General features: G+C 43.2%; 1 protein-coding gene across 1 annotated transcript in view; it reads left to right on the top strand.

Annotated features, from left to right (window-relative positions):
• The window catches only part of MGAT4D (MGAT4 family member D), a 559,080-nt gene that overhangs the window by 150,548 nt on the left and 386,032 nt on the right, over window positions 1–22,500 (top strand). Inside the window, exon 3 of the mRNA XM_053703693.1 lies at window positions 22,402–22,500. This exon is cut by the window's right edge and continues 45 nt beyond it. Within this exon, the coding sequence (XP_053559668.1) occupies window positions 22,402–22,500 (99 nt within the window). The remainder of the gene's footprint in view (window positions 1–22,401) is intronic.

The raw sequence follows: 22,500 nt of genomic DNA, 5'->3' as shown, positions 1-22,500 counted from the left end.
TGCCTTTAGTATTACACCCATTAAATATTTATATAATAGAGATACACATATATATGCAAGGTATATATACTTATATTTATAAATATTTTTATAACTATATACAGGTGTGTGTATATATATATATATATATATATATATATATATATATATATATATATATATATATATATATATAATTATATTTATTATCTATAGCTAGCTTTAGGCTAGTCCTTTCATAAGTTGCACTCACCTTTATTGTCACTTTTTGTATGCTGATAGAGTGTGCTCCATGTGCCTAAGACAGCTCCCATCAGCATTGCATGCCTCCAGACCAGCAACTGCACAGCTGCTCCACAATCAGTATGCTCACTTTGGGTCTGTGTATAAAGGGTGCCCCTACCTACTCTGACAAGGGACTGTGGGACACACACCACCATTCCAAAATTGCAATTGGCTGCAGTGGCTCTGGGCAGCATGGAAGAGGGGTGCAAAACCAAAACAGGTACAGCAGGTGTGTTCCGTTCTGGCACACCACCATACCAGTGGCACACAAACATCACCCCTAAAATTGTGGCAGGCTGGCCACAGATGCTGCGGCCTCGGTAGGCTATTCCAGCCCTGACTGCAGCTTCAGGTCTGGTCATTCCTTGAGGGAGGGCAGTTAGCGTGGGCGGCAGGCCTACATACATGAGACTAAGCTTGTACATGCAACTTTAGAATAGAATTTGATTCATAAACTCAGGCCCGGGTTTTTCTATGACGCCTAATGGCCGGGAACGTAACCTCTCAGTGTATTTTCACAGTAAGTCAGTCCTATTGTAATACGACCTACTATTTGTATTAATGAATTGTGAGTTGTGAAATATTGCCACTTAAGGAAGTAAAGATTGCTAAAATGCCGCTCCAGGTCCTTTCGAACTCCAGCAAACTGGAAATTGAATCCAGACACTGCAGTGTGGTGCATGCCGTAACAGCTGAGCAAACCGGAAAGGCAAATACAAAAAGAAAAACAGCTGCAGTTGCTCTCAAAAAGGCTCCAAAAAAATAAATATTTATTCCTGACAATTTAAATGGCACAAGGAAGGGCATTCATCATTGTCACTGTGCCATTTAAATTGTCAGGAATAAATATTTAAGCCGTTGCGGCGTGCACCACACTGGAGTGTCAGATTCTATTTCCTCTCTCGCAAGCCCATCAGTGTCGTTACTTCCTTAAGTGGCGATGTTTCACAACTCACAATTCAATAATACAAATAGTAGGTCTGAAGTAGATTGTATTACAATAGGACTGACTTACTGTGAAAATACACTTAGAGGGTCCCTTCCCACCCATACTTCCGTATCAGCTGCTGCCTTATGCATTAGTGTGGCCAGTTTTTTACATCTGCTCTAAGCAGCATCCACTGCTTGTTGCCCGGCTGCTGCTATGATGTGGATGGAATGTTGCCCCTGGAGTCAGACATCAATAAAGGGCCAATTCTTGAGTGCCCCCAAAAAAGTTCCGCCCCCTCAAATCTGCCGCGCTAGGCCCGTGCCTTGTTGGCCTAAGCCATAATACGCCCCTGGGTGGAAGCTTTTAATTTTTCTAAAGCTTTAATTAAAATCTGCATTATTGCAAGCAAAGAAAACAGTCTTACTCTCTTGCAAGAAAAAATAAATATAAACATTAACACCGGATGAAAAGTAAGCTATTATAAATGCAGAAAATATATAGTATAAAAGTGCAGAATTTGCAGGCATTCCTGGAACACATTGTTCCACTACTGAGAGTGATAATGGTTTTTAAATAAACAAGAGCACATGGGAGTATCAAGTGGCATTTTATATGTGTTTAAGATTAAAGGGACAGTCAACACCAGAATTTTTGTTGTTTTAAAAGATAGATAATCCCTTTATTACCCATTCCCCAGTTTTGCAAAACCAACACAGTTATAATAATACACTTTTTAGCTCTGTGATTAACTTGTATCTAAGCATCTTCTGACAAACCCCTAATCACATGACATTTTATTTATTATCTATTGACTTTCATTTTAGCCAATTAGTGCAGTGTCTGCCACAATCCACGGGTGTGCTCACAATGTTATCTATAGGGTTTACCTGACCTAGCTCTCCCCTGCTGTGAAAAGCAAATACAAAGCATGTGATTAGAGGCGGCCTTCAGGGGCTTAGAAATTATCATATGAGCCTTCCTAGGTCTAGCTTTCAACTAAGAATACCAAAAGAACAAAGCAAAATTGTTGATTAACCCCTTAAGGACAAGGCCATTTTTCAATTTCTTTCCCTTAAGGACCAAGGCTATTTTTACATTTCTGCTGTGTTTGTGTTTAGCTGCAAATTCCCTCTTACTCATTTACTGTACCCACACATATTATATACCGTTTTTCTCGCCATTAAATGGACTTTCTAAAGATACCATTATTTCTCCTGTTAAGTGTAGTCAGTCCACGGGTCATCCATTACTTATGGGATATTAACTCCTCCCCAACAGGAAGTGCAAGAGGATCACCCAAGCAGAGCTGCTATATAGCTCCTCCCTTCTACGTCACACCCAGTCATTCTCTTGCACCCAACTAATAGATAGGATGTGTGAGAGGACTGTGGTGATTTAACTTAGTTTTTATATCTTCAATCAAAAGTTTGTTATTTTAAACGGCACCGGAGTGTGTTTTATTCTCAGGCAGCATTTGAAGAAGAATCTACCTGAGTTTTGTGTATGATCTTAGCGGACGTAACTAAGATCCATTTGCTGTTCTCGGCCATTCTGAGGAGTGAGGTAACTTCAGAACAGGGGACAGCGGGCAGGTTCACCTGCAAAGAGGTATGTTGCAGTATATTATTTTCTAAGGAATGGAATTGACTGAGAAGATACTGCTAATACCGATATAATGTAAGTACAGCCTTAAATGCAGTAGTAGCAACTGGTATCAGGCTGACATGTATATATGTTTACACTTAAGTATTTCTGGGGAATGGCACTTCACTGGGAAAATACTGTATGCATATAACTTTTAGCCTAACTTGCAGTGTGAGCGACTAGCAGCAGGCTTTTAATGACATTTCATAAATTAGATTTCTCTTGTTAAGTGTATCCAGTCCACGGATCATCCATTACTTATGGGATATTCTCCTTCCCAACAGGAAGTTGCAAGAGGATCACCCACAGCAGAGCTGCTATATAGCTCCTCCCCTAACTGCCATATCCAGTCATTCTCTTGCAACCCTCAACAAAGATGGAGGTCGTAAGAGGAGAGTGGTGTTTTATACTTAGTTTATTTCTTCAATCAAAAGTTTGTTATTTTTAAATGGTACCGGAGTGTGCTGTTTATCTCAGGCAGTATTTAGAAGAAGAATCTGCCTGCATTTTCTATGATCTTAGCAGAAGTAACTAAGATCCATGGCTGTTCTCACATATTCTGAGGAGTGAGGTAACTTCAGAGAGGGAATGGCGTGCAGGTTTTCCTGCAATAAGGTATGTGCAGTTAATATTTTTCTAGGGATGGAATTTGCTAGAAAATGCTGCTTATACCGGATTAATGTAAGTAAAGCCTTAAATGCAGTGATAGCTACTGGTATCAGGCTTATTAATAGAGATGCATACTCTTATAAAAATGTAATATAAAACGTTTGCTGGCATGTTAATCGTTTTTATATATGTTTGGTGACAAAACTTATTGGGGCCTAGTTTTTTTCCACATGGCTGGTTTGATTTCTGCCTAGAGACAGTTTCCTGAAGCTTTCCACTGTTGCAATATGAGTGGGAAGGGCCTATTTTAGTGCTTTTCTGTGCAGATAAAAATACTGACAGAGACATTCAGCTTCCCTCTGCATGATACAGGACATCTCTGAAGGGCTCAAAAGGCTTCAAAGTCGTGTTTGAGGAGGGTAACAATCACAGTAGACTGTGGCAGTTGTTGTGACTGTGTTTAAAAAACTTTTTTGTCATTTATTATTCTGTTTTTGTTATTAAGGGGTTAATCATCCATTTGCAAGTGGGTGCAATGCTCTGCTGACTTGTTACATACACTGTAAAAATTTTGTTAGTGTAACTGCCTTTTTTCACTGTTATTTCAAATTTTGTCAAAATTTGTTTCTCTTAAAGGCACAGTAAAGTTTTTTTATATTGCTTGTTAACTTGCTTTAAAGTGTTTTCCAAGCTTGCTAGTCTCATTGCTAGTCTGTACAAACATGTCTGAAACAGAGGATACTTGTTCATTATGTTTAAAAGCCATGGTGGAGCCCCATAGGAGAATGTGTACTAAATGTATTGATTTCACCTTAAACAGTAAAGATCAGTCTTTATCTATAAAAGAATTGTCACCAGAGGGGTCTGTCGAGGGGGAAGTTATGCGACTAACTCTCCCCACTTGTCGGACCCTTCGCCTCCCGCTCAAGGGACGCACGCTAATATGGCGCCAAGTACATCAGGGACGCCCATAGCGATTACTTTGCAGAACATGGCTGCAATCATGAATAATACCCTGTCAGAGGTATTATCCAGATTGCCTGAATTGAGAGGCAAGCGCGATAGCTCTGGGGTTAGACGAGATGCAGAGCGCGTAGATGCTGTAAGAGCCATGTCTGATACTGCGTCACAATATGCAGAACCTGAGGATGGAGAGCTTCAGTCTGTGGGTGACGTCTCTGAATCGGGGAGACCTGATTCAGAGATTTCTAATTTTAAATTTAAGCTTGAGAACCTCCGTGTATTGCTTGGGGAGGTATTAGCTGCTCTGAATGACTGTGACACAATTGCAGTGCCAGAGCAATTGTGTAGGCTGGATAAATACTATGCAGTGCCGGTGAGTACTGATGTTTTTCCAATACCTAAAAGGCTTACAGAAATTATTAGTAAGGAGTGGGATAGGCCCGGTGTGCCCTTTTCCCCACCTCCTATATTTAGAAAAATGTTTCCAATAGATGCCACTACACGGGACTTATGGCAGACTGTCCCTAAGGTGGAGGGAGCGGTTTCTACTTTAGCAAAGCGTACCACTATCCCGGTTGAGGACAGTTGTGCTTTTTCAGATCCAATGGATAAAAAATTAGAGGGTTACCTTAAGAAAATGTTTATTCAACAAGGTTTTATTTTACAGCCCCTTGCATGCATTGCGCCTGTCACTGCTGCGGCGGCATTCTGGTTTGAGGCCCTGGAAGAGGCCATCCATACAGCTCCATTGACTGAAATTGTTGACAAGCTTAGAACTCTTCAGCTAGCTAACTCATTTGTTTCTGATGCCATTGTTCATTTGACTAAACTAACGGCTAAGAATTCCGGATTCGCCATCCAGGCGCGTAGGGCGCTATGGCTCAAATCCTGGTCAGCTGATGTGACTTCAAAGTCTAAATTACTCAACATTCCTTTCAAGGGGCAGACCTTATTCAGCCTGGTTTGAAAGAAATTATTGCTGACATTACTGGAGGTAAGGGTCATACCCTTCCTCAGGACAGGGCCAAATAATTTTCGTGCCTTTCGAAATTCCAAGGCAGGTGCAGCATCAACTTCCTCCGCTTCAAGACAAGAGGGAACTTTTGCTCAATCTAAGCAGGCCTGGAAACCTAACCAGTCCTGGAACAAAGGCAAGCAGGCCAGAAAGCCTGTTGCTGCCTCTAAGACAGCATGAAGGAACGGCCCCCTATCCGGCGACGGATCTAGTAGGGGGCAGACTTTTTCTCTTCGCCCAGGCGTGGGCAAGAGATGTTCAGGATCCCTGGGCGTTGGAGATCATATCTCAGGGATATCTTCTGGACTTCAAAGCTTCCCCTCCACAAGGGAGATTTAATCTTTCAAGGTTATCTGCAAATCAGATAAAGAAAGAGGCATTCCTACGCTGTGTGCAAGACCTCCTAGTAATGGGAGTGATCCATCCAGTTCTGCGGACGGAACAAGGACAGGGTTTTTATTAAAATCTGTTTGTGGTTCCCAAAAAAGAGGGAACCTTCAGACCAATTTTGGATCTAAAGATTTTAAACAAATTCCTCAGAGTTCCATCTTTCAAAATGGAAACTATTCGGACCATCCTACCCATGATCCAAGAGGGTCAGTACATGACCACAGTGGACTTAAAGGATGCCTACCTTCACATACCGATTCACAAAGATTATCATCGGTTCCTAAGGTTTGCCTTTCTAGACAGGCATTACCAATTTGTAGCTCTTCCCTTCGGGTTGGCTACAGCCCCGAGAATCTTTACGAAGGTTCTGGGCTCACTTCTGGCGGTTCTAAGACCGCGAGGCATAGCGGTGGCTCCGTATCTAGACGACATCCTGATACAGGCGTCAAGCTTTCAAATTGCCAAGTCTCATACAGAGATAGTTCTGGCATTTCTGAGATCGCACGGGTGGAAAGTGAACGAGGAAAAGAGTTCTCTATCCCCACTCACAAGAGTCTCCTTCTTAGGGACTCTTATAGATTCTGTAGAGATGAAAATTTACCTGACGGAGTCCAGGTTATCAAAGCTTCTAAATGCTTGCCGTATTCTTCATTCCATTCCGCGCCCTTCGGTGGCTTAGTGTATGGAGGTGATCGGCTTAATGGTAGCGGCAATGGACATAGTGCCATTTGCGCGCCTACATCTCAGACCGCTGCATTTATGCATGCTAAGTCAGTGGAATGGGGATTACACAGATTTGTCCCCTCTGCTAAATCTGGATCAAGAGACCAGAGATTCTCTTCTCTGGTGGTTGTCTCGGGTCCACCTGTCCGAGGGTATGACCTTTCGCAGGCCAGATTGGACAATTGTAACAACAGATGCCAGCCTTCTAGGTTGGGGTGCAGCCTGGAACTCCCTGAAGGCACAGGGATCGTGGACTCAGGAGGAGAAACTCCTTCCGATAAATATTCTGGAGTTAAGAGCAATATTCAATGCTCTTCTGGCTTGGCCTCAGTTAGCAACACTGAGGTTCATCAGATTTCAGTCGGACAATATCACGACTGTGGCTTACATCAACCATCAAGGGGGAACCAGGAGTTCCCTAGCAATGTTAGAAGTCTCAAAAATAATTCGCTGGGCAGAGACTCACTCTTGCAACCTGTCAGCAATCCATATCCCAGGCGTGGAGAACTGGGAGGCGGATTTTCTAAATCGTCAGACTTTTCACCCGGGGGAGTGGGAACTCCATCCGGAGGTGTTTGCTCAATTGGTTCTCCGTTGGGGCAAACCAGAGTTGGATCTCATGGCGTCTCGCCAGAACGCCAAGCTTCCTTGTTACGGATCCAGGTCCAGGGACCCAGAAGCAACGCTGATAGATGCTCTAGCAGCGCCTTGGTTCTTCAACCTGGCTTATGTGTTTCCACCGTTTCCTCTGCTCCCTCGACTGATTGCCAAAATCACAGGAGAGAGCATCGGTGATTCTAATAGCGCCTGCGTGGCCACGCAGGACCTGGTATGCAGACCTAGTGGACATGTCATCCTTTCCACCATGGACTCTGCCTCTAAGACAGGACCTTCTAATACAAGGTCCTTTCAATCATCCAAATCTAATTTCTTTGAGACTGACTGCATGGAGATTGAACGCTTGATTCTATCAAAGCGTGGCTTCTCCGAGTCAGTCATTGATACCTTAATACAGGCACGAAAGCCTGTTACCAGGAAAATCTATCACAAGATATGGCGTACATATCTTTACTGGTGTGAATCCAAGAATTACTCATGGAGTAAGGTTAGGATTCCTAGGATATTGTCCTTTCTCCAAGAGGGTTTGGACAAAGGATTATCAGCTAGTTCCTTAAAGGGACAGATTTCTGCTCTGTCTATTCTTTTGCACAAGCGTCTGGCAGAAGTTCCAGACGTCCAGGCATTTTGTCAGGCTTTGGTTAGAATTAAGCCTGTGTTTAAACCTGTTGCTCCCCCATGGAGCTTAAACTTGGTTCTTAAAGTTCTTCAAGGAGTTCCGTTTGAACCCCTTCATTCCATTGATATTAAGCTTTTATCTTGGAAAGTTCTGTTTTTGATGGCTATTTCCTCGGCTCGGAGAGTCTCTGAGCTATCTGCCTTACAATGTGATTCTCCTTATCTGATTTTTCATGCAGATAAGGTAGTTCTGCGTACCAAATCTGGGTTTTTACCTAAGGTGGTTTCTAACAAGAATATCAATCAAGAGATTGTTGTTCCATCATTGTGTCCTAATCCTTCTTCAAAGAAGGAACGTCTTTTACATAATCTGGACGTAGTCCGTGCCTTGAAGTTTTACTTACAAGCTACTAAAGATTTTCGTCAAACATCTTCCCTGTTTGTCGTTTATTCTGGACAGAGGAGAGGTCAAAAAGCTTTGGCAACCTCTCTTTCCTTTTGGCTTCGGAGTATTATACGCCTAGCCTATGAGACTGCTGGACAGCAGTCCCCTGAAAGAATTACAGCTCATTCTACTAGAGCTGTGGCTTCCACCTGGGCCTTTAAAAATGAGGCCTTTGTTGAACAGATTTGCAAGGCCGCGACTTGGTCTTCGCTTCACACTTTTTCAAAATTTTACAAATTTGATACTTTTGCTTCTTCGGAGGCTGTTTTTGGGAGAAAGGTTCTTCAGGCAGTGGTTCCTTCCGCTTAATCCCTGCCTTGTCCCTCCCATCATCCGTGTACTTTAGCTTTGGTATTGGTATCCCATAAGTAATGGATGATCCGTGGACTGGATACACTTAACAAGAGAAAACATAATTTATGCTTACCTGATAAATTTATTTCTCTTGTAGTGTATCCAGTCCACGGCCCGCCCTGTCATTTTAAGGCAGGTCTAAAATTTAATTAAACTACAGTCACCACTGCACCCTATGGTTTCTCCTTTCTCTGTTTGTTTCGGTCGAATGACTGGATATGGCAGTTAGGGGAGGAGCTATATAGCAGCTCTGCTGTGGGTGATCCTCTTGCAACTTCCTGTTGGGAAGGAGAATATCCCATAAGTAATGGATGATCCGTGGACTGGATACACTACAAGAGAAATACATTTATCAGGTAAGCATAAATTATGTTTTTAAACGTTTTGCTGGCATGTTAAATCGTTTAATTATCTGAGGTACTTGGTGAAAAATTGTTTTGGGCGTTATTTTCCACATGGCTGTCGTTTGTTTTGAATTAAAACAGTTTACTGAGCTTCCCTCACTGTTGTATTGTGAGTGGGAGGGGCCTATTTTGGCGCTTTTACTACGCATTAGAAATTCAGTCACAGTCTGCCTTCTTCTCCCTGCATGATCCAGGACGTCTCTACAGAGCTCAGGGGTCTTCAAAACTTGTTTTGAGGGAGGTAATCACTCACAGCAGACCTGTGAGACTGTGCTTTGACTGTGATAAAAACGTTTATATTTTCAATTGTTATCCGTTTTTTCTGATATTAAGGGTTAATCATCCATTGCTAATGAGTGCAATCCTTTGCTAAATTTATGCATTTACTGTGAAAATTTGGTTTCTATAACTAATCCGGTTCATTGTTATTCAACTGTGACAGTTTTTGTGTGCTTCTTAAAGGCACAGTAACGTTTTGCATATTGCTTGTAAATTTAGTTGAAAAGTATTTCCAAGCTTGCTAGTCTAATTTCTAGTTTGTTTAAACATGTCTGACACAGAGGAATCTCTTTGTGCAATATGTTCAAAAGCCAAGGTGGAGCCCAATAGAAATTTATGTACTAATTGCATTGATGCTACTTTAAATAAAAGCCAATCTGTACATGTTAAGCAACATTCACCAGACAACGAGGGGGAAGTTATGCCGACTAACTTGCCTCACGTGTCAGTACCTGCATCTCCCGCTCAGGAGGTGCGTGATATTGTAACGCCAAGTACATCAGGGCGGCCATTACAAATCACTTTACAAGACATGGCTAATGTTATGACTGAAGTTTTGTCTAAATTGCCAGAACTTAGGGGTAAACGAGATCACTCTGGGGTGAGAACAGAGTGCGCTGATAATGCTAGGGCCATGTCTGATACTGCGTCACAATTTGCAGAACATGAGGACGGAGAGCTTCATTCTGCGGGTGACGGATCTGATCCAAATAAACTGGATTCAGACATTTCAAATTTTAAGTTTAAGCTGGAAAACCTCCGTGTATTACTAGGGGAGGTGTTAGCGGCTCTGAATGATTGTAACACAGTTGCAATCCCAGAGAAAATGTGTAGGTTGGATAAATATTTTGCGGTATTTAGAGACTTACTGAAATTGTTACTAAGGAGTGGGATAGACCCGGTGTACCTTTCTCACCCCCTCCTATATTCAGAAAAATGTTTCCAATAGACGCCACCACACGGGACTTATGGCAAACGGTCCCTAAGGTGGAGGGAGCAGTTTCTACTTTAGCTAAGCGTACCACTATCCCGGTGGAGGATAGCTGTGCCTTTTCAGATCCAATGGATAAAAAGTTAGAGGGTTACCTTAAGAAAATGTTTGTTCAACAAGGTTTTATATTGCAACCCCTTGCATGCATTGCGCCTGTCACGGCTGCGGCAGCATTTTGGTTTGAGTCTCTGGAAGAGACCCTTTACTCAGCTCCATTAGATGAGATTACACACAAGCTTAAAACCCTTAAGCTAGCTAATTCATTTATTTCTGATGCCGTAGTACATTTAACTAAACTTACTGCTAAGAATTCCGGATTCGCCATTCAGGCGCGCAGAGCGCTGTGGCTAAAATCCTGGTCAGCTGATGTAACCTCTAAATCTAAATTACTTAACATACCTTTCAAGGGGCAGACATTATTCGGGCCCGGTTTGAAAGAAATTATCGCTGATATTACGGGAGGTAAAGGCCATGCCCTGCCTCAAGACAGAGCCAAACCAAGGGCTAGACAGTCTAATTTTCGTGCCTTTCGTAACTTCAAGGCAGGAGCAGCATCAACTTCCTCTGCTCCAAAACAGGAAGGAGCTGTTGCTCGCTACAGACAAGGCTGGAAACCTAACCAGACCTGGAACAAGGGCAAGCAGGCCAGAAAACCTGCTGCTGCCCCTAAGACAGCATGAAGTGAGGGCCCCCGATCCGGAAACGGATCTAGTGGGGGGCAGACTCTCTCTCTTCGCCCAGGCTTGAGCAAGAGATGTCCAGGATCCCTGGGCGTTGGAGATCATATCTCAGGGATATCTTCTGGACTTCAAAGCTTCTCCTCCACAAGGGAGATTTCACCTTTCAAGGTTGTCAACAAATCAGATAAAGAAAGAGGTGTTTCTACGCTGTGTACAAGACCTTTTACTAATGGGAGTGATCCACCCAGTTCCGCGGTCGGAACACGGACAAGGGTTTTACTCAAATCTGTTTGTGGTTCCCAAAAAAGAGGGAACCTTCAGACCAATATTGGATTTAAAGATCCTAAACAAATTCCTAAGAGTTCCATCATTCAAAATGGAAACTATTCGGACAATCTTACCCATGATCCAAAGAGGTCAGTACATGACCACAGTGGATTTAAAGGATGATTACCTTCACATACCAATTAACAAAGAACATTACCGGTATCTAAGGTTTGCCTTCCTAGACAGGCATTGCCAGTTTGTAGCTCTTCCCTTCGGGTTGGCTACGGCTCCAAGAATCTTTACAAAGGTTCTGGGCTCTCTTCTGGCGGTACTAAGACCGCGAGGAATTTCGGTAGCTCCGTACCTAGACGACATTCTGATACAAGCGTCAAGCTTCCAAATGGCCAAGTCTCATACAGAGTTAGTACTGGCATTTCTAAGGTCGCATGGGTGGAAAGTGAACGAGGAGAAGAGTTCTCTCTTACCACTCACAAGAGTTCCCTTTTTGGGGACTCTTATAGATTCTGTAGAAATGAAAATTTACCTGACAGAGGACAGGTTAACAAAGCTTCTAAATGCTTGCCGTGTCCTTCATTCCATTCAACACCCGTCAGTGGCTCAATGCATGGAGGTAATCGGCTTAATGGTAGCGGCAATGGACATAGTTCCTTTTGTACGCCTGCATCTCAGACCGCTGCAATTGTGCATGCTAAGTCAGTGGAATGGGGATTACTCAGATTTGTCCCCTATGCTGAATCTGGATCAAGAGACCAGAGATTCTCTTCTATGGTGGCTTTCTCGGCCACATCTGTCCGGGGGATGCCCTTCAGCAGGCCAGACTGGACAATTGTAACAACAGACGCCAGCCTACTAGGTTGGGGCGCTGTCTGGAATTCCCTGAAGGCTCAGGGATCATGGACTCAAGAGGAGAGTCTCCTTCCAATAAACATTCTGGAATTGAGAGCAGTTCTCAATGCCCTTCTGGCTTGGCCTCAGTTAGCAACTCTGAGGTTCATCAGGTTTCAGTCGGACAACATCACGACTGTGGCTTACATCAACCATCAGGGAGGGACAAGGAGTTCCCTAGCGATGATGGAAGTATCAAAGATAATTCGCTGGGCAGAGTCTCACTCTTGCCACCTGTCAGCGATCCACATCCCAGGCGTGGAGAACTGGGAGGCGGATTTCCTAAGTCGCCAGACTTTTCATCTGGGGGAGTGGGAACTTCATCCGGAGGTCTTTGCCCAAATACTTCGACGTTGGGGCAAACCAGATATGGATCTCATGGCGTCTCGCCAGAACGCCAAGCTTCCTTGTTACGGGTCCAGGTCCTGGGACCCGGGGGCGGTCCTGATAGATGCTTTGACAGCACCTTGGACCTTCAGGATGGCTTATGTGTTTCCACCCTTCCCGATGCTTCCTCGTTTGATTGCCAGGATCAAACAGGAGAAAGCATTGGTGATTCTAATAGCGCCTGCGTGGCCACGCAGGACCTGGTATGCAGATCTAGTGGACATGTCATCCTGTCCACCTTGGTCTCTGCCTCTGAGACAGGACCTTCTAATTCAGGGTCCTTTCAAACATCAATCTAATTTCTCTGAAGCTGACTGCATGGAAATTGAACGCTTGATTTTATCAAAGCGTGGATTTTCGGAGTCAGTTATTGATACCTTAATACAGGCTAGGAAACCTGTTACCAGGAAAATTTACCATAAGATATGGTGTAAATACTTACACTGGTGCAAATCCAAGAGTTACTCATGGAGTAAGGTTAGGATTCCTAGGATATTGTCTTTTCTACAAGAAGGTTTAGAAAAGGGTTTATCTGCAAGTTCTTTAAAGGGACAGATCTCAGCTCTGTCCATCCTTTTACACAAACGTCGGTCAGAAGTTCCAGACGTTCAGGCTTTTTGTCAGGCTTTGGCTAGGATTAAGCCTGTGTTTAAGACTGTAGCTCCACCGTGGAGCTTAAACTTAGTTCTTAACGTCTTACAGGGTGTTCCGTTTGAACCCCTTCATTCCATTGATATCAAGCTGTTAGCCATTAAAAACAGAACTTTCCAAGATATTTCCTCGGCTCGTAGAGTCTCTGAGTTATCAGCCTTACATTGTGATTCTCCTTATCTGATTTTTCATTCAGATAAGGTAGTTCTGCGTACTAAACCTGGGTTCTTACCTAAGGTAGTCACTAACAAGAATATCAATCAAGAGATTGTTGTTCCATCATTGTGCCCTAACCCTTCTTCAAAGAAGGAACGACTTCTGCACAATCTAGACTTAGTCCGTGCCCTGAAATTTTATTTACAGGCAACTAAAGATTTTCGCCAAACTTCTTCCCTGTTTGTCATTTATTCTGGACAGAGGAGAGGTCAAAAAGCATCTGCTACCTCTCTCTCTTTTTGGCTTCGTAGCATAATACGTTTAGCCTATGAGACTGCTGGACAGCAACCTCCTGAAAGGATTACAGCTCATTCTACTAGAGCTGTGGCTTCCACTTGGGCCTTTAAGAATGAGGCCTCTGTTGAACAGATTTGCAAGGCTGCAACTTGGTCTTCTCTTCATACTTTTTCCAAATTTTACAAATTTGACACTTTTGCTTCTTCGGAGGCTGTTTTTGGGAGAAAGGTTCTTCAGGCAGTGGTTCCTTCCGTATAAAGATCCTGCCTGTCCCTCCCGTCATCCGTGTACTTTAGCTTTGGTATTGGTATCCCATAAGTAATGGATGACCCGTGGACTGACTACACTTAACAGGAGAAAACATAATTTATGCTTACCTGATAAATTCCTTTCTCCTGTAGTGTAGTCAGTCCACGGCCCGCCCTGTTTTTTATGGCAGGTCTAAATTTTAAATTATACTCCAGTCAGCACTGCACCCTATAGTTTCTCCTTTCTCGTTTGGTTTTCGGTCGAATGACTGGGTGTGACGTAGAGGGGAGGAGCTATATAGCAGCTCTGCTTGGGTGATCCTCTTGCACTTCCTGTTAGGGAGGAGTTAATATCCCATAAGTAATGGATGACCCGTGGACTGACTACACTACAGGAGAAAGGAATTTATCAGGTAAGCATAAATTATGTTTTTCATCATATTTTACAATTTACCATAAAAAAAATTATAAAATATAATTAAAAAATTGGAAAAAACACACTTTTTCTAACTTTGCCCCCCAAAATCTGTTGCACATCTACAACCACCAAAAAACACTCATGCTAAATAGTTTCTAAATTTTGTCCTGAGTTTAGAAATACCCAATGTTTACATGTTCTTTGCTTTTTTTGTAAGTTAAAGGGCAATAAGTACAAATAGCACTTTGCTATTTCCAAACCATTTTTTTTCAAAATAAGCGATAGTTATATTGGAACACTGATATCTGTCTAGAATCCCTGAATATCCCATGACATGTATATATTTTTTTTAGTAGACATCCCAAAGTATTGATCTAGGCCCATTTTGGTCTATTTCATGCCACCATTTTACCGCCAAATGCGATCAAATAAATAAAATTGTTCACTTTTTCACAAACTTTTTCACAAATATCAGGTTTCTCACTGAAATTGTTTACAAACAACTTGTGCAATTATGGCACAAATGGTTGTAAATGCTTCTCTGGGATCCCCTTTGTTTAGAAATAGCAGACATATATGGCTTTGGCGTTGCTTTTTGGTAATTAGAAGGCCGCTAAATGCCGCTGCGCACCACATTTGTATTAGGCCCAGCAGTGAAGGGGTTAATTAGGTAGCTTGTATGGAGCTTGTAGGGTTAATTTTAGCTTTAGGGTAGTGTAGTAGACAACCCAAAGTATTGATCTAGGCCAATTTTGATATATTTCATGCCACCATTTCACCGCCGAATGCGATCAAATAAAAAAAAAAAATGTTCACTTTTTCACTAACTTTGGGTTTCTCACTGGAATTATTTACAAGCAGCTTGTGCAATTATGGAACAAATGGTTGTAAATGCTTCTCTGGGATCCCCTTTGCTCAGAAATAGCAGACATATATCGCTTTGGCATTGCTTTTTGGTAATTAGAAGGCCGCTAAATGCCGCTGCATAACTTGTATTATGCCCAGCAGTGACAGGGTTAATTAGGTAGCTTGTAGGGAGCTTGAAGGGTTAATTTTAGCTTTAGTGTAGAAATCAGCCTCCCACCTGACACATCCCACCCCCTGATCCCTCCCAAACAGCTCTTCCCTCCCCCACCCCACAATTTTCCCCGCCATCTTAAGTACTGGCAGAAAGTCTGCCATTACTAAAATAAAAGTTTTAATTTGTTTTTTTTTATTATTTAAAAAAATAATAATCATATTCTGCTGTGTAGGATCCCCCCCTTAGCCCCCAACCTGCCTGATCCCCCCCAAAGAGCTCTCAAACCCTCCTCCCACTAACTATTAGTAACCATTTTGGGTACTGGCAGCTGTCTGCCAGTACCCACTTTGCAAATTAACTTTTTTTCTCTTGTTAAGTGTGTTCAGTCCACGGGTCATCCATTACTTATGGGATATATTCTCCTTCCCAACAGGAAGTTGCAAGAGGATCACCCAAGCAGAGCTGCTATATAGCTCCTCCCCTCACATGTCATATCCAGTCATTCTCTTGCAACCCTCAACAAAGAAGGAGGTCGCGAGAGGAGTTGGAGTTTTTACTTAATTATTCTTCAATCAAAAGTTTGTTATTTTAAATGGCACTGGAGTGTGCTGTTTTTCTATCTCAGGCAGTATTTGGAAGAAGAAACTGCCTGCGTTTTCTATGATCTTAGCAGGCGTAACTAAGATCCACTGGCTGTTCTCGACATTCTGAGGAGTGGGGTAACTTCAGAAAATGGGAATAGCATGCGGGGTCTCCCGCAAATGAGGTATGTGCAGTACAATATTTTCTGGGAATGGAATTGACTAAGAAAACACTGCTGTTACCCGTATGATGTAAGTACAGCCTTAAATGCAGTAGTAGTGACTGGTATCAGGCTGATAAATGTATGCACAGTAGAGTTATTTTCTAGGGACTAGAATTTGACTGAAAAAATACTGTTAATACTGATATAATGTGTGAGCCTTAACTGCAGTAGAAGCGACTGGTAGCAGGCTTACTAATAACTTTACACAGCATCTGAAATGTTGTTTTTTCAAACGTTTACTGGCATGTTAATCGTTTTGTGAGGTACTTTGGTGATAAATCTTTTTGGGCATGATTTTTTTCCACATGGCTAACCTATATTTCTGCATAGAAACCGTTATATCAGGTCTCCCACTGTTGTAATAGGAGTGGGAGGGACCTTTTTTTTAGCGCCTTGTTGCGCAGTTAGAATTCTAGCACAGTCTTCCTGCTTCTTCTTCTTTGATCCAGGACGTCTCCAGAGAGCTCAGGGATCTTCAAAAGTCGTTTTTGAGGGAGGTAATCAGTCACAGCAGACCTGTGACAGTGTGTTTGACTATGATAAAAGCGTTAAATCTTAATTTGATATCCGTTTTTGGGTACTGAGGGGTTAATCATCCTTTTGCTAATGGGTGCAATCCTCTGCTAATTAATACATTTAAAGAATTGTTGACTATAACTGAATTAGTTCTTTGTTATTCAACTGTGTTTTTAAAAAAAAGCGCTGCAGCGTTTTTTATATTGCTTGTAAACTTATTGAAAGTAATTTCCAAGCTTGCTAGCTTCATTGCTAGTCTGTTTAAACATGTGTGATACAGAGGAATCTGCTTGTTCATTATGTTTAAAAGCCGATGTGGAGCCCAATAGAAATATGTGTACCAATTGTATTGATATTACTTTGAATAAAAGTCAATCTGTACCGATAAAGAAATTATCACCAGACAACAAGGGGGAAGTTATGCCATCTAACTCTCCTCACGTGTCAGTACCTTCGTCTCCCGCTCGGGAGGTGCGTAAGATTGAGCCGCCAAGTACATCAAGGCCCTTACAAATCACTTTAAATGATATGGCTAATGTTATGAAAGAAGTATTATACAATATGCCCGAGTTAAGAGGCAAGCGCGACAGCTCTGGGTTAAGGACAGAGCGCGCCGATGACACGAGAGCCATGTCTGATACTGCGTCACAATTTGCAGAACATGAGGACGGAGAGCTTCATTCTGTGGGTGACGGTTCTGATTCGGGGAGACCGGATTCAGAAATTTTAAATTTAAGCTTGAGAACCTCCGCGTGTTGCTAGGGGAGGTGTTAGCGACTCTAAATGATTGTGACACGGTGGCAATCCCAGAGAAATTATGTAGGCTGGATAAATACTATGCGGTACCGGTGTGTACTGACGTTTATCCTATACCAAAGAGGCTTACAGAGATTATTAGCAAGGAGTGGGATAGACCCGGTGTGCCTTTTTCCCCTCCTCCGATATTTAGAAAAAATGTTCCCTATAGACGCCACCACACGAGACTTATGGCAGACGGTCCCTAAGGTGGAGGTTTCTACTTTAGCCAAGCGTACCACTATCCCGGTGGAGGATAGCTGTGCTTTCTCAGATCCAATGGATAAGATATTAGAGGGTTACCTTAAGAAAATGTTTGTTCAACAAGGTTTTATATTACAGCCTCTTGCATGCATTGCGCCTGTCACTGCTGCAGCGGCATTCTGGTTTGAGTCTCTGGAAGAGGCGATTCGCACAGCACCATTGGATGAATCTTTGAGCAAGATTAGAACCCTTAAGCTGGCTAATGCGTTTGTTTCGGATGCCGTAGTGCATTTAACCAAACTTACGGCTAAGAATTCCGGATTCGCCATACAGGCGCGCAGAGCGCTATGGCTTAAATCCTGGTCAGCAGATGTAACTTCTAAGTCTAAACTACTGAACATTCCTTTCAAAGGGCAGACCTTATTCGGGCCCGGCTTGAAGGAATTTATTGCTGACATTACTGGAGGTAAGGGCCACACCCTTCCTCAGGACAGGGCCAAATCAAAGGCCAAACAGTCTAATTTTCGTGCTTTTCGTAATTTCAAGGCAGGAGCAGCATCAACTTCCTCCGCTCCAAAACAGGAAGGAACTACTGCTTGTTACAGACAGGGTTGGAAAGGCAACCAGTCATGGAACAAGGGCAAGCAGGCCAGAAAGCCTACTTCCGCCCCTAAGACAGCATGAAGACAGGGCCCCCTTTCCGGAGACGGATCTAGTGGGGGGCAGACTTTCTCTCTTCGCCCAGGCTTGGGCAAGAGATGTACAGGATCCCTGGACGTTGGAGATTATATCTCAGGGATACCTTCTAGATTTCAAAACTTCTCCTCCACAAGGGAGGTTTCATCTGTCAAGGTTATCAACAAACCTAGTAAAGAAAGAGGCATTTCTACAATGTGTACAAGACCTCTTAGTGACGGGAGTGATCCACCCAGTTCCACGAACGGAACAGGGGCAAGGGTTTTATTCAAATCTGTTTGTGGTTCCCAATAAAGAGGGAACCTTCAGACCAATCTTAGACTTAAAAATCTTAAACAAATTCCTAAGGGTTCCATCGTTCAAGATGGAAACCATTCGGACCATCCTACCCATGATCCAAGAGGGTCAATATATGACCACAGTGGACTTAAAGGATGCCTACCTTCACATACCGATTCACAAAGATCATTATCGGTACCTAAGGTTTGCCTTTCTAGACAGGCATTACCAGTTTGTAGCTCTTCCCTTCGGGTTAGCTACGGCCCGAGAATTTTTACAAAGGTTCTGGGCTCACTTCTGGCGGTACTAAGACCACGAGGCATAGCGGTGGCTCCGTACCTAGACGACATTCTGATACAAGCGTCAAGTTTTCAAAATGCAAAGTCTCATACAGAGATAGTTCTAGCATTTCTGAGGTCGCATGGGTGGAAACTGAACGTGGAAAAGAGTTCTCTGTTACCACTCACAAGGGTCCCTATTCTAGGGACTCTTATAGATTCTGTAGAGATGAAGATTTACCTGACGGAGTCCAGGTTATCAAAGATTCTCAATGCTTGCCGTGTCCTTCACTCCATTCCAAGCCCATCAGTAGCTCAGTGCATGGAAGTAATCGGCTTAATGGTCGCGGCAATGGACATAGTGCCATTTGCGCGCCTACATCTCAGACCGCTGCAACTATGCATGCTAAGTCAATGGAACGGGGATTACTCAGATCTGTCCCCTTTGCTAAATCTGGACCAGGAGACCAGAGATTCTCTTCTCTGGTGGTTGTCACGGGTTCATCTGTCCAAAGGAATGACTTTTCGCAGACCAGATTGGACGATTGTAACAACAGATGCCAGCCTACTAGGGGAGCAGTCTGGAACTCCCTGAAGGCTCAGGGATTGTGGACTCAGGAGGAGAGACTCCTCCCGATAAACATTCTAGAATTAAGAGCAATATTCAATGCTCTTCTAGCTTGGCCTCAGTTAGCAACACTGAGGTTCATCAGATTTCAGTCAGACAACATCACGACTGTGGCTTACATCAATCATCAAGGGGGAACCAGGAGTTCCCTAGCGATGTTGGAAGTCTCGAAGATAATTCGCTGGGCAGAGTCTCACTCTTGCCACCTGTCAGCGATCTACATCCCAGGCGTGGAGAACTGGGAGGCGGATTTTCTAAGTCGCCAGACCTTTCATCCGGGGGAGTGGGAACTCCACCCGGAGGTATTTGCTCAACTGATTCGTCGTTGGGGCAAACCGGATCTGGATCTCATGGCATCTCGCCAGAACGCCAAGCTTCCTTGTTACGGATCCAGGTCCAGGGACCCGGGTGCGGTGCTGGTAGATGCACTAGCAGCCCCTTGGGTTTTCAACATAGCTTATGTGTTTCCACCTTTTCCGTTGCTACCTCGACTGATTGCCAGGATCAAACAGGAGAGAGCATCGGTGATTCTGATAGCGCCTGCGTGGCCACGCAGGACCTGGTATGCAGACCTAGTGGACATGTCGTCCTGTCCACCATGGTCTCTACCCCTGAGGCAGGACCTTCTAATTCAGGGTCCTTTCAACTATCCAAACCTAATTTCTCTGAGGCTGACTGCTTGGAAATTGAACGCTTGATTCTATCAAAGCGTGGGTTTTCGGATTCGGTTATTGATACATTAATACAGGCTCGGAAACCTGTTACCAGAAAAATTTACCACAAGATATGGCATAAATATTTATATTGGTGTGAATCCAAGAGTTACTCATGGAGTAAGGTTACTCCAGACGTCCAGGCTTTTTGTCAGGCTTTGGCTAGTATTAAGCCTGTGTTTAAAACTGTTGCTCCTCCAGACGTCCAGGCTTTTTGTCAGGCTTTGGCTAGGATTAAGCCTGTGTTTAAAACTGTTGCTCCTCCGTGGAGCTTAAACTTGGTTCTTAAAGTTCTTCAGGGTGTTCCTTTTGAACCCCTTCATTCCATTGATATTAAGCTTTTATCTTGGAAAGTTCTGTTTTTGATGGCTATTTCCTCGGCTCGAATAGTCTCTGAGTTATCTGCCTTACATTGTGATTCTCCTTATCTGATCTTTCATTCAGACAAGGTAGTCCTGCGTACTAAACCTGGGTTTTTACCTAAGGTTGTTTCTAACAGGAATATCAATCAAGAGATTGTTGTTCCATCGTTATGCCCTAATCCTTCTTCAAAGGAGGAACGTCTTTTGCATAATCTAGACGTGGTCCGTGCCCTGAAGTTCTACTTACAAGCAACTAAAGATTTTCGACAAACTTCTTCTCTGTTTGTCGTTTACTCTGGACAGAGGAGAGGTCAAAAGGCTTCGGCTACCTCTCTCTCTTTTTGGCTTCGTAGCATAATACGCTTAGCCTATGAGACTGCTGGACAGCAGCCTCCTGAAAAAATTACAGCTCATTCCACTAGAGCTGTGGCTTCCTCCTGGGCCTTTAAGAATGAGGCCTCTGTTGAACAGATTTGCAAGGCTGCAACTTGGTCTTCACTTCATACTTTTTCCAAATTTTCCAAATTTGACACTTTTGCTTCTTCGGAGGCTGTTTTTGGGAGAAAGGTTCTACAGGCAGTGGTTCCTTCTGTTTAATGTTCCTGCCTTGTCCCTCCCATCATCCGTGTACTTTAGCTTTGGTATTGGTATCCCATAAGTAATGGATGACCCGTGGACTGAACACACTTAACAAGAGAAAACATAATTTATGCTTACCTGATAAATTTTATTTCTCTTGTAGTGTGTTCAGTCCACGGCCCGCCCTGTCTTTTTGAGGCAGGTTCTAAATTTTAAATTATAACTCCAGTCACCACTGCACCCTATAGTTTCTCCTTTCTCGTCTTGTTTCGGTCGAATGACTGGATATGACATGTGAGGAGAGGAGCTATATAGCAGCTCTGCTTGGGTGATCCTCTTGCAACTTCCTGTTGGGAAGGAGAATATATCCCATAAGTAATGGATGACCTGTGGACTGAACACACTACAAGAGAAATAAATTTATCAGGTAAGCATAAATTATGTTTTTTTTTTTTTTTTTTTAAACCTAACATTTTCTGTAGTGTAGCTGCCCCCCTCCATACCCTACACCCTCCCCCTCCCAGATCACCCCCAGATCACTCCTTGATCACCCCTCCACCCTCTTCCAGCCCAAAAAAATTCACATAACAATTGTGTTAGATCGCGCGCGCACACACGCGCGATCGCGAACGCGCACCCGCCCCTCACCTCCAGCGCGCGCTCCCGCGCGCACCCGGCATAGTAAACAGCCGGAAGGAAGTTCCCCAGTGATGGGCCACCCACCCACCTCCCTGCAATGGCTCCCAACCACCAACGATCAGGCACCATCACTGGCCGATGCAGAGAGGGCCACAGGGTGGCTCTCTCTGCATCGGTGTGCCTAAAAAGGTATTGCAGTGATGCCTCAATATTGAGGCATCACTGCAATACCTTGAAAGCGGCTGGAAGCGATCAGGATAGCTTCCAGTCGCTTGAAACCCTTAACGACGTACAGCTTGTGTAAGACGTACCAGCTTGTGTAAGACATACCCTGTACGACATGCGTCGTTAAGGGGTTAAAGTAAATTGTAAAGTTGTTTAAAATTACATGCCCTATTTGAAACATGAAAGTTTTTTTTGGACTTGACTGTCCCTTTAAGTAAAATGTTTTCTTAGTGTCGGAACCATTTAAGGGGTGTTTACCTTGATTGAATAGTCTTACATTTCATATGCTTCATTACAAGTTCAACCACTTCTTTTTTTTTTTCTTTTTTTTTTTATATATATTTTTTTTGTAGTCGTGGTCTGTGATTTACATTTTATTTTATGACTGTTTTTTGTTTTGCAGTTGAAGAGATAAAATGGAATTTTTTGAATATGAGCAACAAGCAGCCCTTTCAGTTTACAAATATCTATATGTTTCTACCTCATTTGCTGGGACATGAAG

This window comes from Bombina bombina, chromosome 2 (genome assembly GCF_027579735.1).
Source record: "Bombina bombina isolate aBomBom1 chromosome 2, aBomBom1.pri, whole genome shotgun sequence".
Taxonomy (NCBI): Eukaryota; Metazoa; Chordata; class Amphibia; order Anura; family Bombinatoridae; genus Bombina; species Bombina bombina.
The sequence above is the reverse complement of the archived record's forward strand: the minus strand, read 5'-3'. Positions and strand labels throughout refer to the sequence as shown.